The following is a 17,944-nucleotide window of genomic DNA, read 5'->3' as shown; positions in this document are numbered from 1 at the left end:
CAAACAGTTCTAGTAATGGAGTTGCTCTTCAATTTACACCAGTGTAAACGTGATGAGAACAGGACTCATAAAGTGTATAAGCCAGTGTTCCACTCTTACCTCATTTTCCTTAGTACCCAGTAGGAAATTCAGCTCATGTCCCTTTGTTTTATCCAGACCTACAGTTACTGATCAAAATGTACACTGACAGCTGCACATAGGCATATTGTGAAAGCACAGGTATGAGGTGTGTAGAAAGGGGTTCAATTAGCAAGTACACCATAAATGAGACCTCTGTCTTGCTAATAAACTCCTCACACTGATTGTTATACCAAATTTGTGTTTTAACAGCAGATACTCTTTTCAAGTGCAAAGACTCTTCACAAGAAGTTTTGTGTATGTTATAAAATGACAATAAGTTCCCTGCCTTTTTGACTCTAGGTAGCATTGTGTGTCAACAAATATAGACTGAGATAAATGTTGTAGTGACTAAAATAGACAGGCAGAAATAAGTGCTATGCTATAACATCAGTAAGCTTGCTTTATGTTGAACATAAGCAACTGTTAAAAAAAAATGAGAGTTTTGTGACTTCTCTACTCTTTTTCACGATATTGTAGAACAAGTTATAAATTATTGTTGTTCCTCTGTTTCAGGAAATGGGGAGCATTTTTGGAGCCAGGGATGACAAGCTTATTCAGGTAGGAAAACTCAGACTCTAATGTGGTTCCTCACCTGTATAATGCTACAGAAAGTGCCACAATCTCTTGTTAAATGGGGTTTGTTCTGAAGCACAGAGAGAAACAATAACATGGCAGCTTCAACTTCTCTTTGCGTGCTTAAGTACTCCAGTGATTAGACCTAGAGGCACACAGTCAAGGCTGAGAGGCTTTAATCTAGGTGCAGAAATATAGTGATAGTGGTGAATGAAGACTTTGACGTGTCTTATTGAGAGTTTCAGCCATGATACTGACCCTCTACACACCAAAAGGTTGCAGTGTTATCCAAGAAGAAAGCTCTCTTGTCTTTGGGTACAAAGTGGTAGAAAGAATCTTCCCATTGTTAGGGTGGTTCCAGGCGGGAGAGATTTTCCTTTGTTCCTCATTTTGAATGCCTTTGGAATGATCCTTCAAATTCTTCATGAGCCTTGTTTTAAATAAGAAAAGGGTAGCTTCTTCTGGTACTTGGTAGAAATGACACTGGTATCAATGGGTGTCTTTCCAGAGGTGGGTTTGGCTGGATAGAGAGAGGAAGTAAGCAAGTAGAAAAAGAGTATTTGTGGAGGAGGGTGTTGTAACTTCTTTTATTCAAGATAGAGGTTTTGTAGATCAAAGCATAGGGCGCAGTTTATCTTTGGGTGCATGTGGACACGCTCATTAAGTATACATGTTGAAAATACAGGGTGTTAGGCATTTGGTGAATATTTTTCTTTTTGAAAAACTTACCTGAAAATTATATATATATATATTTTTGTCTTTAAATAAACGATTGTTGATGATAAAGCAGCAGTGTATGATTATAACAAGGCATGGGCAAAGAAAGAGAACTAGAAGCATGCCTATGTTAATGTTTGAGATCAGGCACTTTCCTGCTGAAACACCTGCAGCTGCCTAACAGCCCACTCCTGCAGCCCTTGCTGGACAGAAACTCCCACCAGCCCCAAGGTACTGCCTTGGTAATTGGAACCTAGAGCGTGCCGCAAGACAAACAAGAGCAGGGGGAGACTCTGCTTGGTCAGGACTGCAGGAGTTAAGTTGGAATAGAAAAATAGGTTTGTGTCTGAAGGCAGCTTGTATCTTATCAAGAAATCTACAATGTTAGGGAAGTTCACAACACAAAATAATTTTTCCTCTGTTGCTGTTGTTATTACTCCTGTTGATTGAAACAACCAGGAAAAAAAAAGAAAAAAAGGACCTGTTTTATATTGGGTACAATACAGGAATTCAGAGAAAAGCTATTGTACAGCAATTTTAAACCACCAACACACATTTAATATCTAGTGTAGCATTATGGCAAAGTAAAAGTATGTTTGGACTTTTTAATGCTTCCAAAAAGCTTTACTACTGAAACGTATGCGTGGTGTGGAAGATATGCTCATAATCTCACTGCAGGAAAGACAACATACAGTATGACTCATAGGTACTGTAAAAATGCTAACTAAAGAATGCAACTGCAAAGTTCTATTGCATAAGGAAGCTTTCTTGTTTAAACTTTAAAGAAGCAAGTTTGTTAAAATATTCTAAGACACTTACCTTACCCTAGTTACCGGCAAGCTCTAATAAAAGCCACAGTCTGTCACTAGTATACTCTTTGTGTTAATTTTATAAAAATTTGGTGTGAGCTTTGATGGATCATTTACAATTTATTCACAAGAAGATCAGCTTGATACAGTTAGAAGGTTTGGGTTTTTTTCGTTTCTGACCTTACATGCTCACAGAATAAAAAAGGATTCATAACCATATACAACGAACACCCTTTTTTTTTCCATGTCTGCAAACAAGTGTGGTAAGTTTACACACACAAAGAAATGCTCGTGTTACTCTTGACTGGAAACTGTGTGTACATGGGTGTGTGTGTACGTATGTGTGTGTGTGTGTATATATATATATTCATGTGTGTGATTGTATTTATAGAACAGGGCTTCTGTTTTCCTCCTTGCACTGAGGTCTGTACTGTCAGCTGCACAAGGGCTGAGAGAGAGACCAGTGCTTCTGAGAAGGGCTTTGCCTTTGCTGTTCCCACCAGCTCCCCATCCACCCACTGAACTGTGTCTGCAGGGCTGACAGAAGGCTTCAATTTTGTAAACTGCCCCGCCAGTAATTACCTGCAGGAACATAGAGGAAGCTGACTTTAGTCCTTTTACAGTCAGGCCCAGCACTCCCATGGCTGTGAATAGTGACCCATAGGGTGTAGGTCGCAGCTGGCTGCTTCCTACTTCCTTACGAATCACCTTCCAGCACCTCCCACAGGAATGGGAGCCAAGCACTCTTGCTCCCGCTGGATTGTGAATCTCCTTGGGGCACAGGGAGAGCAGTTCATCTCAGCAAAAAGCCAGGGGGACCTGCATTTCTTGTTTACTGAACCTGAGGTACAAGACAGTGCAGAGCCTGGGACCTGCTTTGTCTGTATCCACAAAGTGGCTGTCAGAGCAGTATGACTGCTGGTGGCTCTCTTCTCCTGGCCACACTACCAACAGCAAAGACAGTAGGTTTAGCCATGGCAGAGTAGTTGCATTTCATCTGTGGCTGTATTGCTCTGCCTTGTCCTTTACACGCTCCAGATGAGTATGTTATAAAAGCTAAACCTCTGTATAACTCTTCTCTTTCTATAAATATAAATATATATATATACATACACTCATACATATACAAATACTAACCCACAGACAAAATATTTTCTGAACAGTTGAATAGCAACAAGTCAACAGATAGAAAAAGAATGGAGTCAATCTGTTTTCTGCTCCCCCAAGGTCCAGTTTAGATGTCATGGTCTTTTAACATTCAGAGAAAATGCGCATTAACCTTGCGTCTTGCAAGAGGAATCCGCTCGCGGACGGGCGTTAGGGCAGAGGCTGTCAAACACCAATGGAGAGTTGGACAGAGTAAGTGAGGTTGCAAATTAAACTGAATCTGGAGCAACTGAGGCCTAGTAGTGAAGAACAGTAACTGTAAACTGCAATCTTCAGAGCTGACGGTTTCTTTTCTCTCGTTGCCATGGCAACTCGGTAGGACAGCTTCAAATGTCAGGAGTTCTTACAGACCTAAATGATGGGAAATGTGTGTGATTATTGCTATGCAGATCACAATTGGGTGTCAGTTGTTAAATATAAATTATCCTAGCTCAGTAGCAATTATTTGTGAAAACAGACATTTACAAGAGGAAAACCCAAAATGTCACCTGGGCCATTCAGAGACCTTTGTAGTGCAATTCAGGTAGGTGTAGTGCAGAGGTCTGAGCGTAAACCTCAAGCCAGGTCCTTATTCTCCCCATTAGACACCTTGAACATTTATGCTAGTGCAGGAGTGCCAGCAAAAATGCCAGTGAGTCACTCCCTTGCGTGCACACACGCTGACAAGCCAAGACCAAACAAACAATATCTTCTTAAAAACAACATGTTGTAGTGCCTTATAGTTTGTGAATGTGCCAGGGAATAACAGAGCTTGCATGTCATAGTCATGTTGCTGCAGAAACATAAATCTCAGGTGGACTGTCTAGCATTTCGTTTTAATAAAGTGAAGGTAGCACAGCCTGAATGATTTTATTTGTTTAAGGAGGGCACTCTGATAATAGAAAGATAGTAAAGAAAATCAGGGAAATGGAGATTAGGAGTAAACGTATCGTTACGTGTTAGTCAATGGGTCGCTTTACTCCAGTAGGGCTTGGACACAGTTCAGCTGTAGCTATGAATTGGCTTTTTCCTATGTTAATTTTTGTCTGCTGAAGGTTAGCTTCTTCCTCTCATGACAAAAGTTTGCTTTGTTACCCCACCTGCCTCTTCAGGCACCGCCTCAGCTCTTCTCTCTTTCATCTCATACCTCCACAGTCCTTGCCTAGCCTCTTTCTACTGACATGTTTTCTTAGCTTCATATTTTCTGACCTTTCTGCTGCATTTGACCCATTTAATCAGAGGCCTGGAAATCTGGCGCTTCCCTTGGCTCCTGTGATGACTCCTGTCATTTTATTGTGATTTCTCTAATCACTTTTCTGGCATGTCCTTCTCTCTCATTTCCTCAATCCTAGGTTTCTGGGGAAACCCTTTTTGTTCCCACTTCACTTTCTTCCCCTTCTCTGTGACACCACACATGTTCAGCAATCACTTCAGTGCTGACAGTTCAGAGATCTTGCTCTCTTTACCTGCTTTTCCATTTAGACTGAAATGTCAACCTGTACCTCTGATACCTTTTCAGTGTTTAGCTGACAGCTCTGCAGAGCTGAAACTGAGCTCTTAAATCTTTACCCTAAAGCACTCCTAGTTCTTCCTTTGATTGTTCAGGACAGCACTATCCTTTTGCCCCTTATTCAACCAGAAACAAACTGAAGGATTTTGCCATGGAATCTCCTCTCTAGGTCTATGCATTTAGGCTATGTCTTAATCTAGAATTATTTCTTTTTCACACATCATCCCGAAGGGCTTTCTCTAGCTATTCAAACAGCTAAATCTTCCTACCCAGGCTCCCCTCAGTTAGCTGCTTTGCAACATTTTTATTACAGCCTTTGACAAATTTAAGCTGCTGCTCTCACATCCTGCCAGCCTTTTGCTGCAGAGAGCTTTTTCCTAGCCTGCCACTTACACAGTCTCTGCTGCTCCAACTCCTTCATGGGCTTTTCCCTACTGCACATATTTTCCTGGATTATCCTTACAGGACCTGTTTTCCACCTCATTCATAGCCCACGAAGGCAGCTGTCCATGACATATTCTCAAAGAAATGTCTGGGCTTTTTCCCAACTTTTCACGTGCAGTAGGAGGAGCTCCCTGCAAGCATCTCCTTAACATCTGCCTCTGCTGACACATCTACAGCAATCTTTGCAAAGGGTGCCAAGACCACCATGGGTTCAGTTCAGCCCTTTCACCAGCCTTGACTGAAGCTGTGTTAAGAGAATTATCTTACTCCAAATGTTGTTTGAAAGGACAGAATACATCCCTCTGCTCCCTAGTGATGACTTCACCCTCTGATAAAGGTGTATTGATAAAGACTTAGTTTGGGGCTTAAAAGAAACCAATTAAAATTCAACATTTAAAATTGTTTTTGGTAGTTTCCAGTAAGAAGATTTGTGATCAAATCTGTCCTTATCCTTGCTCATGAAGCTGACACACGATTGCTTATGTCCAGTAGAAATGTAGTCTTTTAGTTTTTGTGGTTAATAGCAAAGTTTATCTGGTACAAACTTACTGTCTAAAAATATTCTGATGCAGCCAGATGAGGTATTAGTGGGCAAGCATTCTGGCCAGGAATCCCCTTAATACAAAATCTGCAGCAATTAAACTCAGCCAAATTATTGTGCAGAAACCTCAATGATGAATGTAAGCAGATCTGCTGCAATCAACAGCATAACAGTAACAGAACTCCTCTTTTATAAATTCTCTGGGGATATGATAAGCATCTGGTCCATATTTAAAACCTCTTTTCCCAGCTGGATTTCCAATGTTCCTTATAGCTTTCTGTAAAGGAATTGTAGCTTTCTTGTTTGGTTGTGGTGTTGGGTTTTGTTTTTTCTTTCCCCACTCCCTGCCCTTTACTCTCCCCATGAAAAAGAATCAAATGAAACTTCCAGAAACACACATGTGCTGATAAATAATTATTAGAGTTTACTTCTTATTTCAATCTCATCTCTAAACAGCAGACCTAAAGATTGCTGACTCCTAGGGTTGTGTTCTACTGCCTCCAATGAGGTTGTGTTGATTTATTTTTTAAATTTTATTATTATTTTTACCCATTCCTTATGTATTTTTATATCACACATGATTTAAAGGTTGCATCTGGCAACAGCATGTAAAAGATACTAGTGTTTAAGGAATGCTGGGAGTATAAAATGTGTAAATAATGTGTGCACGGAGCAAGTTTGCTGATCCACGCTAACTCTCTCTCTTAGAGGAACTTAATGTCCTGCTAAGCCTCTGCCTGGCAGGTTTAGAGATCTGTACATTAATGAGCATTATGCCTACTAAATATTTAATTTCTTTGTGTTGGCCATTAAGAACAACCTAGTCTCTACAACTGGTCCAGCACTCAACAGTTGTGATACCCCCTGTGTTGTTTTAAATATGATTTCTGTCTTCCTAATTTGCTGCACACAGCTTCAGGCATGAAAGCCACAAGGGTGATGTGTGCATTGCTGCTCCTACGTGGTCACCCTCCACCTTTCCCTAGAGGTACCTAGGGAATGCAGAAGCAGCACAAAGCTGGCACAGCTATATATCACTTCTTTGTGCAGAAATGAGGCTCACTGAAGTCTCTAATGCTATCTTCACCATTTTTTTTCTCACAGGTCTCCTCTGTTCCACCTCTTCAACATTAGAGAGAGACAATCAGCCACATGCCTTGTAATAAGACAGTCAAATAGGTAAGGGTATTTTTATGTGCTCCCTGGCTATATTATTGCTATTATGGTTAGTGGGTCCTGTGTAAGAAAGAGCAGCTTGTTATCATAAACAGATGGTGTTTGTTGGCACTGGTACTTTGGCATTAGAAGATGATGTTTGCCTTTGTTGGTCAAGAAAACTGACAATCATTGTATGTGTTTAGCTGGAGCTAATGCACCGATAGAGTGGATTGCAATAATGTCACAGAAATACAGGTCCAGGTGTGCAGTTTAAGGTAGGGAGAGTCATGGTGTAGAAACTTAAATAGAACAAAGCCCCCTTTCTATTCCCACTAGTGATGGTTTCATAGAGTAGAATCATATAATGTTGATTGGTTTTGGAAGGTCAAAAGAGTTGTTGAAGTCAGTGGCAACCTCCCCAGAACAGGTATGAATTGTCATCTAATCATGGAAGTTTGGGTGCTCAGTTGGCACAGAAAAGGAGCAAGCCACTTAGTAGATTAGGTGCCTATAATGTTGACTTATGACTATCACTACCTGCCTATTTCACAGTACTGGTTTATGTGATACATGCCTTCCTTCTGGATTTTCCTCTGACTCTTCAAAATGAAGTTTGTAATGACCCATCCTAGAAAAAAAGACAGCTGGTAGCATATAACCTCATTCACTATGGTTCAAGTTGCCAAGAACTCACATTCCAGCAGCCAATAAACAACCTTATTTGCAAAATAACTCCTCCTGATCTCAGAAAATGCTTTGGCACTTTCCAGGCATCCAGCTTTCTCTGTTGCTGCCTTAGCTTTCTCTGAGCATATTTACATATTAGCAACCCAATTCCCCGCTTATTTTAAAGAAAACCATCTGATTTGAGTAATGCAAAGCCTTTGAAAGATGTTCCTTATGAGACCAAACTAACCTCTCATTACATAGACTGTGCCTCCTACATTGCATTTAAAAACTCATAAAAATTAAAGGCATCTAGGTTTCATGGTGACCCTCTGTGTGGGAATGAACTTTACCCAAGATGCATTCATCCTTTAAGTCCCATTTAGCATAGAGAAGAGTGTTAGCACAGCTGGAGTTTGAAGTTCAACTCAGGCATGCTCCATTTCTTTCAGATTTCTTTCAATTACCCTCTCATCAGAATTATTACATTAATCTTGGCATAATTGAAAGCCTACATTACATCATGGACTTTATGAAAACCTCAGTAATGTTAAAGAGGCAATGTGAAAATGGCAGAAGGAATCAGAACCATGTTTCTGATTAGGCAGCTAATCAACAGCCAGGTACTTATTTCCTGGATTTATCATCTACAAAAGGACATTAATTAGATACATAGTTATTAATTTAACCTTCACATAGAACTTAGGAAAACAAAAATGATTTTCATCTGCATCACTGGATGGTTTATCACAGGTGGTTTTCAATACCCAAAGTGTCTCAGTGTTTGCACCATGTGCCTAGAAACTGTAATATTTGGTGCTTTTGTGTGAAATAATAATTGACCTCTTTAGTGGTCAAAAGTGCCGCCTAAGCTTTGCTGCAAGTGCCAAAATCTAGTGGCCACTGTTTTTTAACTACTCAGGTATTGTTTTCTCCACAGAGGGGATCTTTTCACCCCAAATCTTTAAAAGACTAAAAGAGTTATCCCCTGAAAGCTATTGTGTCTGTCTGCCTGTGATTAAGAAATTCAGGTCTGGGATCAGGAGTAGCAGTAGGTATGCTTGTGACTGGAGCAAATTAGTGATTGCACTGACCATAAATGCATCATGGAAAAGTTTATAAGGAAGAGAGAAGTAAATGGTTTTATTCCAAAACTTTGCAGCTTCTAACCTCATATAGGATTTGTTGCCCATTTATGTGAGGAATTGAGTTGAAAGTTCTTAACGACAGGAAAACCACAGTATGCATTAGCTCTGGGTTTGTGAAATGAGAGTCTCATCATTCTTCTCAGAGCTCCAGTAGGCTCTCATATACCACTGTCAATATTTAACTTCAGGGGCTGAAATGCCAGTGTGTGCTCTGCAACTGGCCCCAACTGGCAAGACAGTGGAGAAAGATGCCAATCCAAACTAATCAGCTTGTGCAGGGGAATAAGTTGCTCAGGCTGAAGTAATTTTCGAAGGGGATCTGGTTGACACCAGCAGATATTTCCAAGAGTGCCTCTCACACAGCTAATTTCTTTAACTGGCAGGTATGAAACAATGCTGGTTTATACCAAAGTGCTTCTTACTCTTCTGAGCTGTTGAATCCTTCTTTCTGCTTCACCTCTTCCTTGCCACTAATCCACCCACACTCACTGTGTAATGGGCTCTCCTGATGAAGTGCTCTGAAATTTTGTGTTGGCTTAGAAATTCTGAACTGTGTGCCATTTAGTCCAGTGCAGAGCTATGTTTATCTCATAAAACCCCTTCTAATAAAATCCCTCTTCACTAGCACTATGAATTATCTCACTGGGGGTGGTTCCTAGAGTAAAGCAGGTAAAATATCCCAGCTTATTGTTGTTTTTTTAAATTGATATGAATTGTAGCTGGGTACTTCTGCAAAGCAACATCACCTTCATTTGATCAATAGGACATAAATGTCTTCTTTCTTTTCCAGTTCTTTGTTTTCAAAGCAATTGCAGAGCTTCCTACCTGCTCTGATGCTCTAATCTGATTATTTTAGCTGAACAGGTGAAACAATTTAGGAAGTGAAATAAATAAGTACAGATTTGAAATAGCATCATTGAATAAGACTTCTAATTTTTCATATTTTTGCTGGAAATGAATGCATCAAACGTAATAACAGGCCAAGCTTCTAAGCACTGTATAACAGCTTAGGCAGTCAGGTCTCATCTTCCACAGCAGTACAGCTTCGTTTACAATCAGTTTTTAATAAGCAGAACATGAACATAAGTAGTCCAGGCACATTTGGAGCTGCAGGCATATACCAATCCCATCTTGGAATACTAAAAGAATCATCTAAAAGAAAAATATTAAGTAAGAATGAAGATGAAAGGAAAGTAGTGTGCATGGAAGCCTTGGAAAAGGGAAAAAATAAACAATTAGGAAATTGTCAGGTTTGGTTATGTTAATGTCAACCAAACTACTACAACATTTTTCAAGCAGCACTGGTGAGCACGACAGCTTACAGCACCACCCAGTGCCATAGACACATCAAGTGTGTGGGTAACATAAAGCTTTAAGATATAGTCTGGAATATTCCAAACATCAGGGGCATTTTAAAGGGCTGTGTAAGTGCCAGCTGTCTAGTAGAGAAGCAAAAGCAGCATCACCTAACTAAGCACAGCAAATTTCCCCTATTCAACTTTAACATCCGAACACCTCAGAATGTGCTCTCCCTGCAGCTTGTTCTTCAGCTGCAAATGCAAAATGTTGTATTAGAGTGGGGAGATCTGAGGACAGGGAGGGTCAAAAGAAGCAAAAAACCCATACTGTACGATGGCCATTTGTGGCAGGAAAAAATAATATTTGAACTGGTAATATTTTCAGTTCTAGTTTTTAGTCACAGCCCACTCCAGCACAATTCAGATGATAACTATCTGAAATTATATATTTATATGGCTTTAAGAGGTTGTTCAGAAAAGAAATAGAAAGTATTATATATCACCCGTTACTGTTGAGAAAATGAAAGCATAAAATGTTCATTTGAATTCACAACACTGAATGGTCTATCAAACCAATCTCTTTAACTGTTCATTTCATGTCTACAGAATGACCATCAGGAACAATATTACAGCTCTTAGGCAAGGAGCCGTATCTGCTAGTAACATTTTTCTCTTCTGCATTCCAGAAGTGTCTTCTAAATGGTTGTATTTTTTCATGTCCACACTTCTGGAACATGTTTGGGTGGTTTAAAACGTGCATAAAATGCCATTTCCCACTTAATTGACTCAATAAAATGTAATGTCATTAAGTACACTTCAAATATGCTGATGTACAATTTGAGGGTATTTCGATTTGTCATGTCTATATGACTAGGTATATAAAGAACCTGTCTCCAATTATGTACATACACATGGACTTCTGTGCCATTTCGAGCCCCATTAACTTTAGGTGTGCTCCCAAAGCCAACTGCACAACAAACTGAAGGACTCAGCTGTAGAGCAACTGGAAGACTGGACATAGAGGTCTGTGTTAAGAGTGAGACTCAATCTCAATGCAATTTCTTAACCCCCAGATCATTCTTTCCTCTCTAGAGTCTAATCAACCAAAAACTTTAAGGAGAAAAATAGTCTCGGGTTGCACCAGGGGAGGTTTAGGTTGGATGTTAGGAAGAAGTTCTATACAGAGAGAGTGATTGCCCATTGGAATGGGCTGCCTGGGGAGGTGGTGGAGTCGCCGTTATTGGAGGTGTTCAGGAGGAGACTTGATGGGGTGCTTGGTGCCATGGGTTAGTTGTTTAGGTGGGTTGGATTGGTTGAGGGGTTGGCTGCGATGATCTTGGAGGTCTCTTCCAACCCAGTCTATTCTATTCTATTCTATCTCTCATACGGGCAAATCTGGGAGAGCATCTATGTTCACTGGTAACTTAGCACTAATAATAAGATGAACAAACCCATTTGTAACACAGGTAATAAGCATTAAAGTAATAGTGGATATTGGTGCTGTTACTTGGCTTAAGAAGTGGAACTCACTAACCATCAGTAATTTCCAGTTACTTGGACAGCACTATTTAGCTGCCACTTTAAGCACCCACGTGGCACTTGCTCTAATGCAAGACCATAACTTAACTATGAATAGTGGATACCCATCCCCCACCAACCACCTTCCACAGAAAAACTCTCCCCCTTTCAGTACTTTCTGAAATTCTAGCCAATATTTTACCTCTCAGAAATGGGAAATTTTATCTTGCAAATTTTCAGAGTCTAGCTAATTAAACTGATTATTTTTTTTAATTAAATGCCACTGGTCTGAAAAGTAGAAAATTGCTGTAGGAGATTAACATATGCTGAGACAACCTAAAAGATTAGAAATCCCAAACAAAGAAGAGTAGTGTTTTCAGCAAATTTACATATTTGGAATGGTTCCTCTGCAGCTTCCTCTTTGGAACTATGTGGAACAGGGACAAACGTTTCTTGAGGGGAAAAAAAACCAACTATAATCAAAACTCCTACTGTAAAATCTAGACTATAGTTGAGCCCTGAAAAAAAAAAAATGCACTGATTGTCTAAAACTAAGCCAAGTAATTCACAATAAAGGCTGCAAACCGTGAATCTGCAGGAAACAAAACGGCACTTGTAATGGAAAGAGCAGTGACCTTAAAGGGCTTTTCCATTTGAAACCTGCCATGATTTGTCTTAGTCTTATACAATTCAAGAACACTTTGCTTCAGTCTTCAGACATTTGATGTTCCTGCACAAATAACATGGAACATACGAGAGATGCAGCTGCTTCTGTTGCTTTGAAAAATGAGATAGGTAAAACATAACATTGTAGTTTAACGCCGGCTGTCTATGTTCAGGTAAGTTCAAAGCTAGCGGTTTAATATACTTTGAATTTTTGTAACAGTGTAATACCATGTGAGTAATTTTCAAGGGAGGGGAAAACAAAATAAATGTGTTTTGTCTCTTGACCCTACAGCTGCATTTGTCAAAGCAGGAAAGTATTACAGTGGGGAACAGCAGGCATTAAGCCAGAAAATTAACAGGGAGCTAAACTGAAGGGTATCTCTGAGGCTTCTTTGCAATCACAGTGCAAACATCTGTTCCAGCCTCTGTTTTTCAACATACCTGAGGCCTTTCACCCTCAGTTTAAGAAATTAATTTCAATGTAGAGATCTCCAGTTTATGTAAATTCTTCATAGCAGTATTCTGCCTCCTCACCCTCCCCACCCCCCCAGTCTCTCTCACTTTAGTTTTGTTCCTAATAATGGAATACTTATTTAAGCTCAAGTCAACTTACAATTTTGGCTGGCCAGGTGAGCAAAAAAAGTTTCTTGTCTTAGATGACTGACAAACAGATTTAATTTTTTTTCCTCTCCTGTAACATCAGTTACTCCAAGTTCAGTCTTTTCATAGCGAGGAAATATAAGTAAAACATTATTGCTAGTATAACTGAGCTGAAAAAAAAATCTCTCTCTGAATTCTGCTTGTTCAGGACATGACTATTGTGCCTTTGGTTCTTCCTTTAGTCCTTTGATTCACTACAATTTAATCTGACTGGGTCTTTTATGTTGCATATAAAAGGCAATATGAAATGCAATTATCATTCTATAATTACACAATTAAGTTAAATAATTATTGTCAAATCTGAAGTCCAGAATTCAAATACTCCTTTAAATAATAATAATAATAACTTTTAATGAATGTAAAGCCTCCTTTTTCCAGATGGAGCAATTCTTTTCAGTCTCCCCTAGGGCCTAGGGCAGTTTCTGTTGTTGAATTCCTTATGACAATATACACACATTCAGGTTTTTATCTTTTTCACACTCACCTGCATGCGACTTACTTGCTGAAAGTTATTTGCTATATGGGTTTGGGTTGTTCTGAGTTTCTTACAGAAAACTTACGCTGCCATGCCACTGCCAGTGGACAAAAAGAACAGCTTTATTGACTTCAATAAATCTTGAGAAGACACTGCCGTTAAATGTTTGTTAAACGGCTATTTACAATGACCTGTCAAGAAATCTATGGTACTTAAAGGGAACATACCTGGAAAATTTTGCTTCAGGAATCAGTTCTCCCTTTAGGGGAGAACAACCACTACCTAAATACAGTATCAGCTACCAATTTGTAGGTTGCAATAAGGGCACATTTTTCTCCCCCTTTATCTGTGCCTTGTCCCTAGAAAAAGTGTTCTTGAGCTTTCCCGAGAGAACTTGATTACGATTCTAGTGTTGCTGAACACATCACTTTGGTTACATTAATTCTGAACAGCTATTTTGACTGTGAAACTGAAAACAGCACTAAGGGCCTACATGGACAATCTCAGCCCCAGCATCAGACATGCATAACATGCTTTCAGTTCCTTGAGAAAGAGATTTCTTCAGTCTTTCTCCCTGACTAGGAAACCCCGCTCTCCTTAATTGTTCTGTTCTTTTCCTCAATCTGAATAACTAAGCTCTAAATGATTCCTGGACATTTTGGTCCTATTTCGTCCCTAGTAGGGGCTAGAAGAAGCTGACAGAGGACAAGATGCCACTGCCCTAGGTCTCATTTTAAAAACATGGTGCATTAATGACAAGACTTAATAGTCTTTCCAATATCTGTTGCTATTTACCATTATAACTGGAAAGTCCTCTGCCTGCCCACCATACATCTTTCCAGCTTGACTTCACAGATTCCCAGTAGTAACAAGTTAGGTTAAGTACAAAATATGCAAACGTGGTATTTTTTTTTCAATCAATTCTCTATTCACCATCTTTTAATTCCACCAAACACCTTACTGTGTGTTGCAGAAACCCAACAATCTGCTCCCATACGTTGGCATTTTATATTTTCTATTTCTGGCTGACAAGAACTATATTTTTTTTGTTCCAAGTCTATCTGCCTTTCCAGGGGCTTCTGGGCAATGCTGCAGTCTGTATCCCATTATCCTTCAGTATACTGAGCACAGTAGGGCAGCTACAGAATAGGTAGAACTGCTGCTCTTTGCATGCATTACAGTTTTAATCAGGCCCTTCAGTTCTGTGATCAGATACTTCAGAAATCTACCACATATGACTTCTGCCATGATTTACAAAGGAGTCACAAATTCTAAGTATAGATAAGAATTGCACCATTTAAATGGTAATACCAAGACATTTTGTAGGGGGAAGATTCATGCAGGGCGCTTTTACCATGAGCAGCTCTTGCATAGGGCAATCTATCCTCCCACCAGATGTCAGATACAAAAAGAAACACTTTGGCATGAATAGCAAAGTTCATTTGACTGAAGGATTTACCTCCTAGGAACAAGAGCCTCATAAAACATAAACATTGGGAGGGAAGTGAGCCACGTAAGGGCTTTTGCAAAAATTAAACCCATAACTTGCCCCTAGAAATGGGATGTTTCATCTGTTCGATAAGCACTAAAGTTCTCTGGTTTTATGGCGTCGTAATCTTTGATTACTCTGATAAATATTTGGACTATACAAAACATTGCAAGGGAACTAATCACAGTTATAAAAAAACCTAAACCTATATGTGAAAATGAGCTGGGAAGGCAGTGATACCAGCACATTTTAGAGAAGTTCAAATACAGAACCACATTATTTTAACTGGCTCCTTCCTTACTCTTTTATACCTCCGTGTAGTCATTTACACCTGAGGACTGTGGTTATGGATGTTGTTATGCTTGCTGGCTTTGCATAAGCGTAACTGGAATACCTGCCTCACTCCATGTGGCTGGGTGAATCCAAACCACACAACTGAATAGCAGCAAATTCTAGCAAAACAACCAACCAACCCACCCAAACACCACCCCCCCCCACCCCCCCAACAATGCAGTCCTGTGTTGACGATTAGGTCTTTCTTTGCCGAAGTCTCTTTGTGGAATTCAAGCTCTCTCTCACAGCTGTGTATAAAACAGCTGCTGCCCAAGGGGACATCTTTCCTTCCCCCCTCCCTGTTTTTTCCCCCCCAACTCACCCACTTTTTCCTCTTTGTTTTGGTTTTATTGCTTAGACAACAGAGCAGAACATCATACTGCTGGCAGATTAGTTGTGTAACCTTACTCCTCTTCATTTAAAATGACAACTCTGAACTCATTACAGTACTCTGAAGGAAGGTAAGGCTGCAGAAAGGCTCTAGGCACATCTGCATTTTCTCACGGTGTAAAGACTTTTCAGTCTTCTTTATGCTTTCACAATAGGAGAGGGAATCCCTCTGTCATTCAGAGAAGCAGGGGCCTGTATTCTACCCACAGTTGATCTGGATAAGGTCAACAACAATCAAGAAGAGCAACTCAAGAAGAGCTTTTCAGTACCTAGAACTGCTTTTCTAGAATTCAATAAAAGGAAAATGATCAGACTTCTTTGGCTCTAGAAATAGGCAAGATGATTACTTGAAAAGGAAAGAAAAAAGGTTTTCTCTACCTCATGGTATTCTGAGTAGATACACTCCTGTAAATAAAGTGCAAATTATGGCAGATAAGGAAGTAATTCCAGTGGTGAAAGTCATGTCTAGTATAGCACCAGCAGCATTTATGAAGTAGTAACAAGAATATAGCTGAATCAACAGTGCTGCATATTTACATCACTGGTGTGATAGTGTCACATACTGTCAAATATTTTTAACATATCACTTCTACCAGCTCAAGTCTGCATTTGGTTCCAGCAGGCTAAACACAGAATAACTGAACCAAAGCCAGTGGAGGTACTTCAGATGTCACTGACTGGAACAAAGGATGTGAATTTGCGCTTAGCATTTATATAGTCCCTTTAATCTTCAAAGAACATCACAAACATTAGCTGGTTCTAATTTTCTCACAACGACCTTCATGCTGACCTTTTGGGATAAAAATAATATACTACAAGAAAAAAGCCAACAAGATATGTAATCCAGCACACACCAAGTTTCAGATGTGTAAATTATGTCTGCCTTGACCCCTCTCTCTGCTTCATGGTAGATTTTATCCCATCAAGTATATAAGGCCTTTTACCATGGCTCAGGTATTAATTCACCATATAATGCATTTTGCTAACATAAGATGATGATAATAATCATTGAATAGCAGATTTATTATTGTAGCTATAGGATACAGCTATTCTTCTTTGAATAGATAAGAAACTCAAAATAATACTGTATCAAAAAACTTGCTGGAAGCTGCCACAGGACAAGCCAGGGACACCGGTAGGTTAGGTGTTGGGTTTCAGGCCTTTGAAGTCCAACTCTTCAGTCATTCTGGGATTTCTTTTTTCACTTCTTGCAACCCAAATTAGGAATTTTCTAAGTCTCTTTTAGAGAGCTTTCTCAGAAGCAGTAGAAGCTTTCATTACCTATCAGTTTTCTCCACCCCCCAACCCAGACTTTCAATCTGATTATCAATTCTGGGTGGCTTTAAGCCCAGAATCTCGAATGAGTTCCTCATGTTCCAGTTGCTTGCCCACTTTATACAGAGGAATAGATTGAAGCAGACAGTTCTCATTTTCATGGTGACCCAGAACAGCTATTGTTACAAGAACACCTTTAATCTCCTGTTTCTGTTTTTGAATTGAATTCAAGTGCAGGGAGATGAAAGAAAGCGTCTCACAAATCTGCTACTACAGCTGGTACTTCTTAGTTTATCATATGCTAGCTCTAATTCTCTTTGATTCTTCTTTAAATTATTGCTTCTGTGTCTTAATTTGACAACCAGGCATTCATTGCTATTTTTTGACTATGAAAACTCCTTCCTTCCCTCTTTTTTACAGCTACTTCCTCAGGAAAAAGCACCAAACTTACAGCGTTATGGTTTCAGTGTATGAATTTAACTTCTCCCTCCGTAGGCTTTCTTATACAGCATACAAATGAATACCTAAATAATGCTTCATTACTTACAGTACAGGAAAAGACTTACAAAATAAACTGAAGAGTGAGAGAAGGATGAGGGTCATGCTGATATGAAGGGCATCACTGGCACTGCAGTCCATTTTGGATTTCTTGCAGGAACACACTTGCAATTTCAGTTCTGTGACGTTAGTCAGAGGCGGTTTTCCAGAATCTGTCACCGAGATGGGGATGTTGTAATTGGCCTTTTTCAGGTTTTGAAGCAGGATGACCTGGGCATGAGTATCTGCAAAGGATGAGGTGACAATTAGCCAATTAGTGGTTGTTTGGAAGGAAAGAGGAATCTGCATACAGTGTCAGATATGCCACAGTTACTAAGGAAAAGATTAAAGACTTGAACTAGAAAAAGCAGTACAAAAATTCTTTCATAGGTGAGAGTTAATTGCAAACTTACTGCAAACCTCACCAAAAGACAGATTTTTAGGAGCCCCCTTGGTTGAAATACATTGTTT

At 39.6% G+C, this 17,944-nt stretch overlaps 1 protein-coding gene across 2 annotated transcripts in view; it reads right to left on the bottom strand.

The window, feature by feature from the left end:
- Positions 1–1,444: 1,444 nt before the first annotated feature.
- Positions 1,445–17,944, bottom strand: part of CDH13 (cadherin 13) — a 489,323-nt gene continuing 472,823 nt past the window's right edge. The window contains exons 13-14 of one of the 2 annotated variants that reach the window (XM_054169942.1): positions 17,503–17,718; positions 1,445–3,737 (exon numbers count right to left, since the gene is read on the bottom strand). In XM_054169942.1, the coding sequence (XP_054025917.1) occupies positions 3,730–3,737; positions 17,503–17,718 (224 nt within the window). In that variant the 3' untranslated portion in view covers positions 1,445–3,729. Of the gene's footprint in view, positions 3,738–17,479; positions 17,719–17,944 lie in introns of those variants that run through there. The other variant, XM_054169941.1, reaches the window with a different exon arrangement.

Source organism: Dryobates pubescens, chromosome 19 (genome assembly GCF_014839835.1).
Source record: "Dryobates pubescens isolate bDryPub1 chromosome 19, bDryPub1.pri, whole genome shotgun sequence".
Taxonomy (NCBI): domain Eukaryota; kingdom Metazoa; phylum Chordata; class Aves; order Piciformes; family Picidae; genus Dryobates; species Dryobates pubescens.
This window is presented reverse-complemented; position numbering and strand designations above follow the sequence as displayed.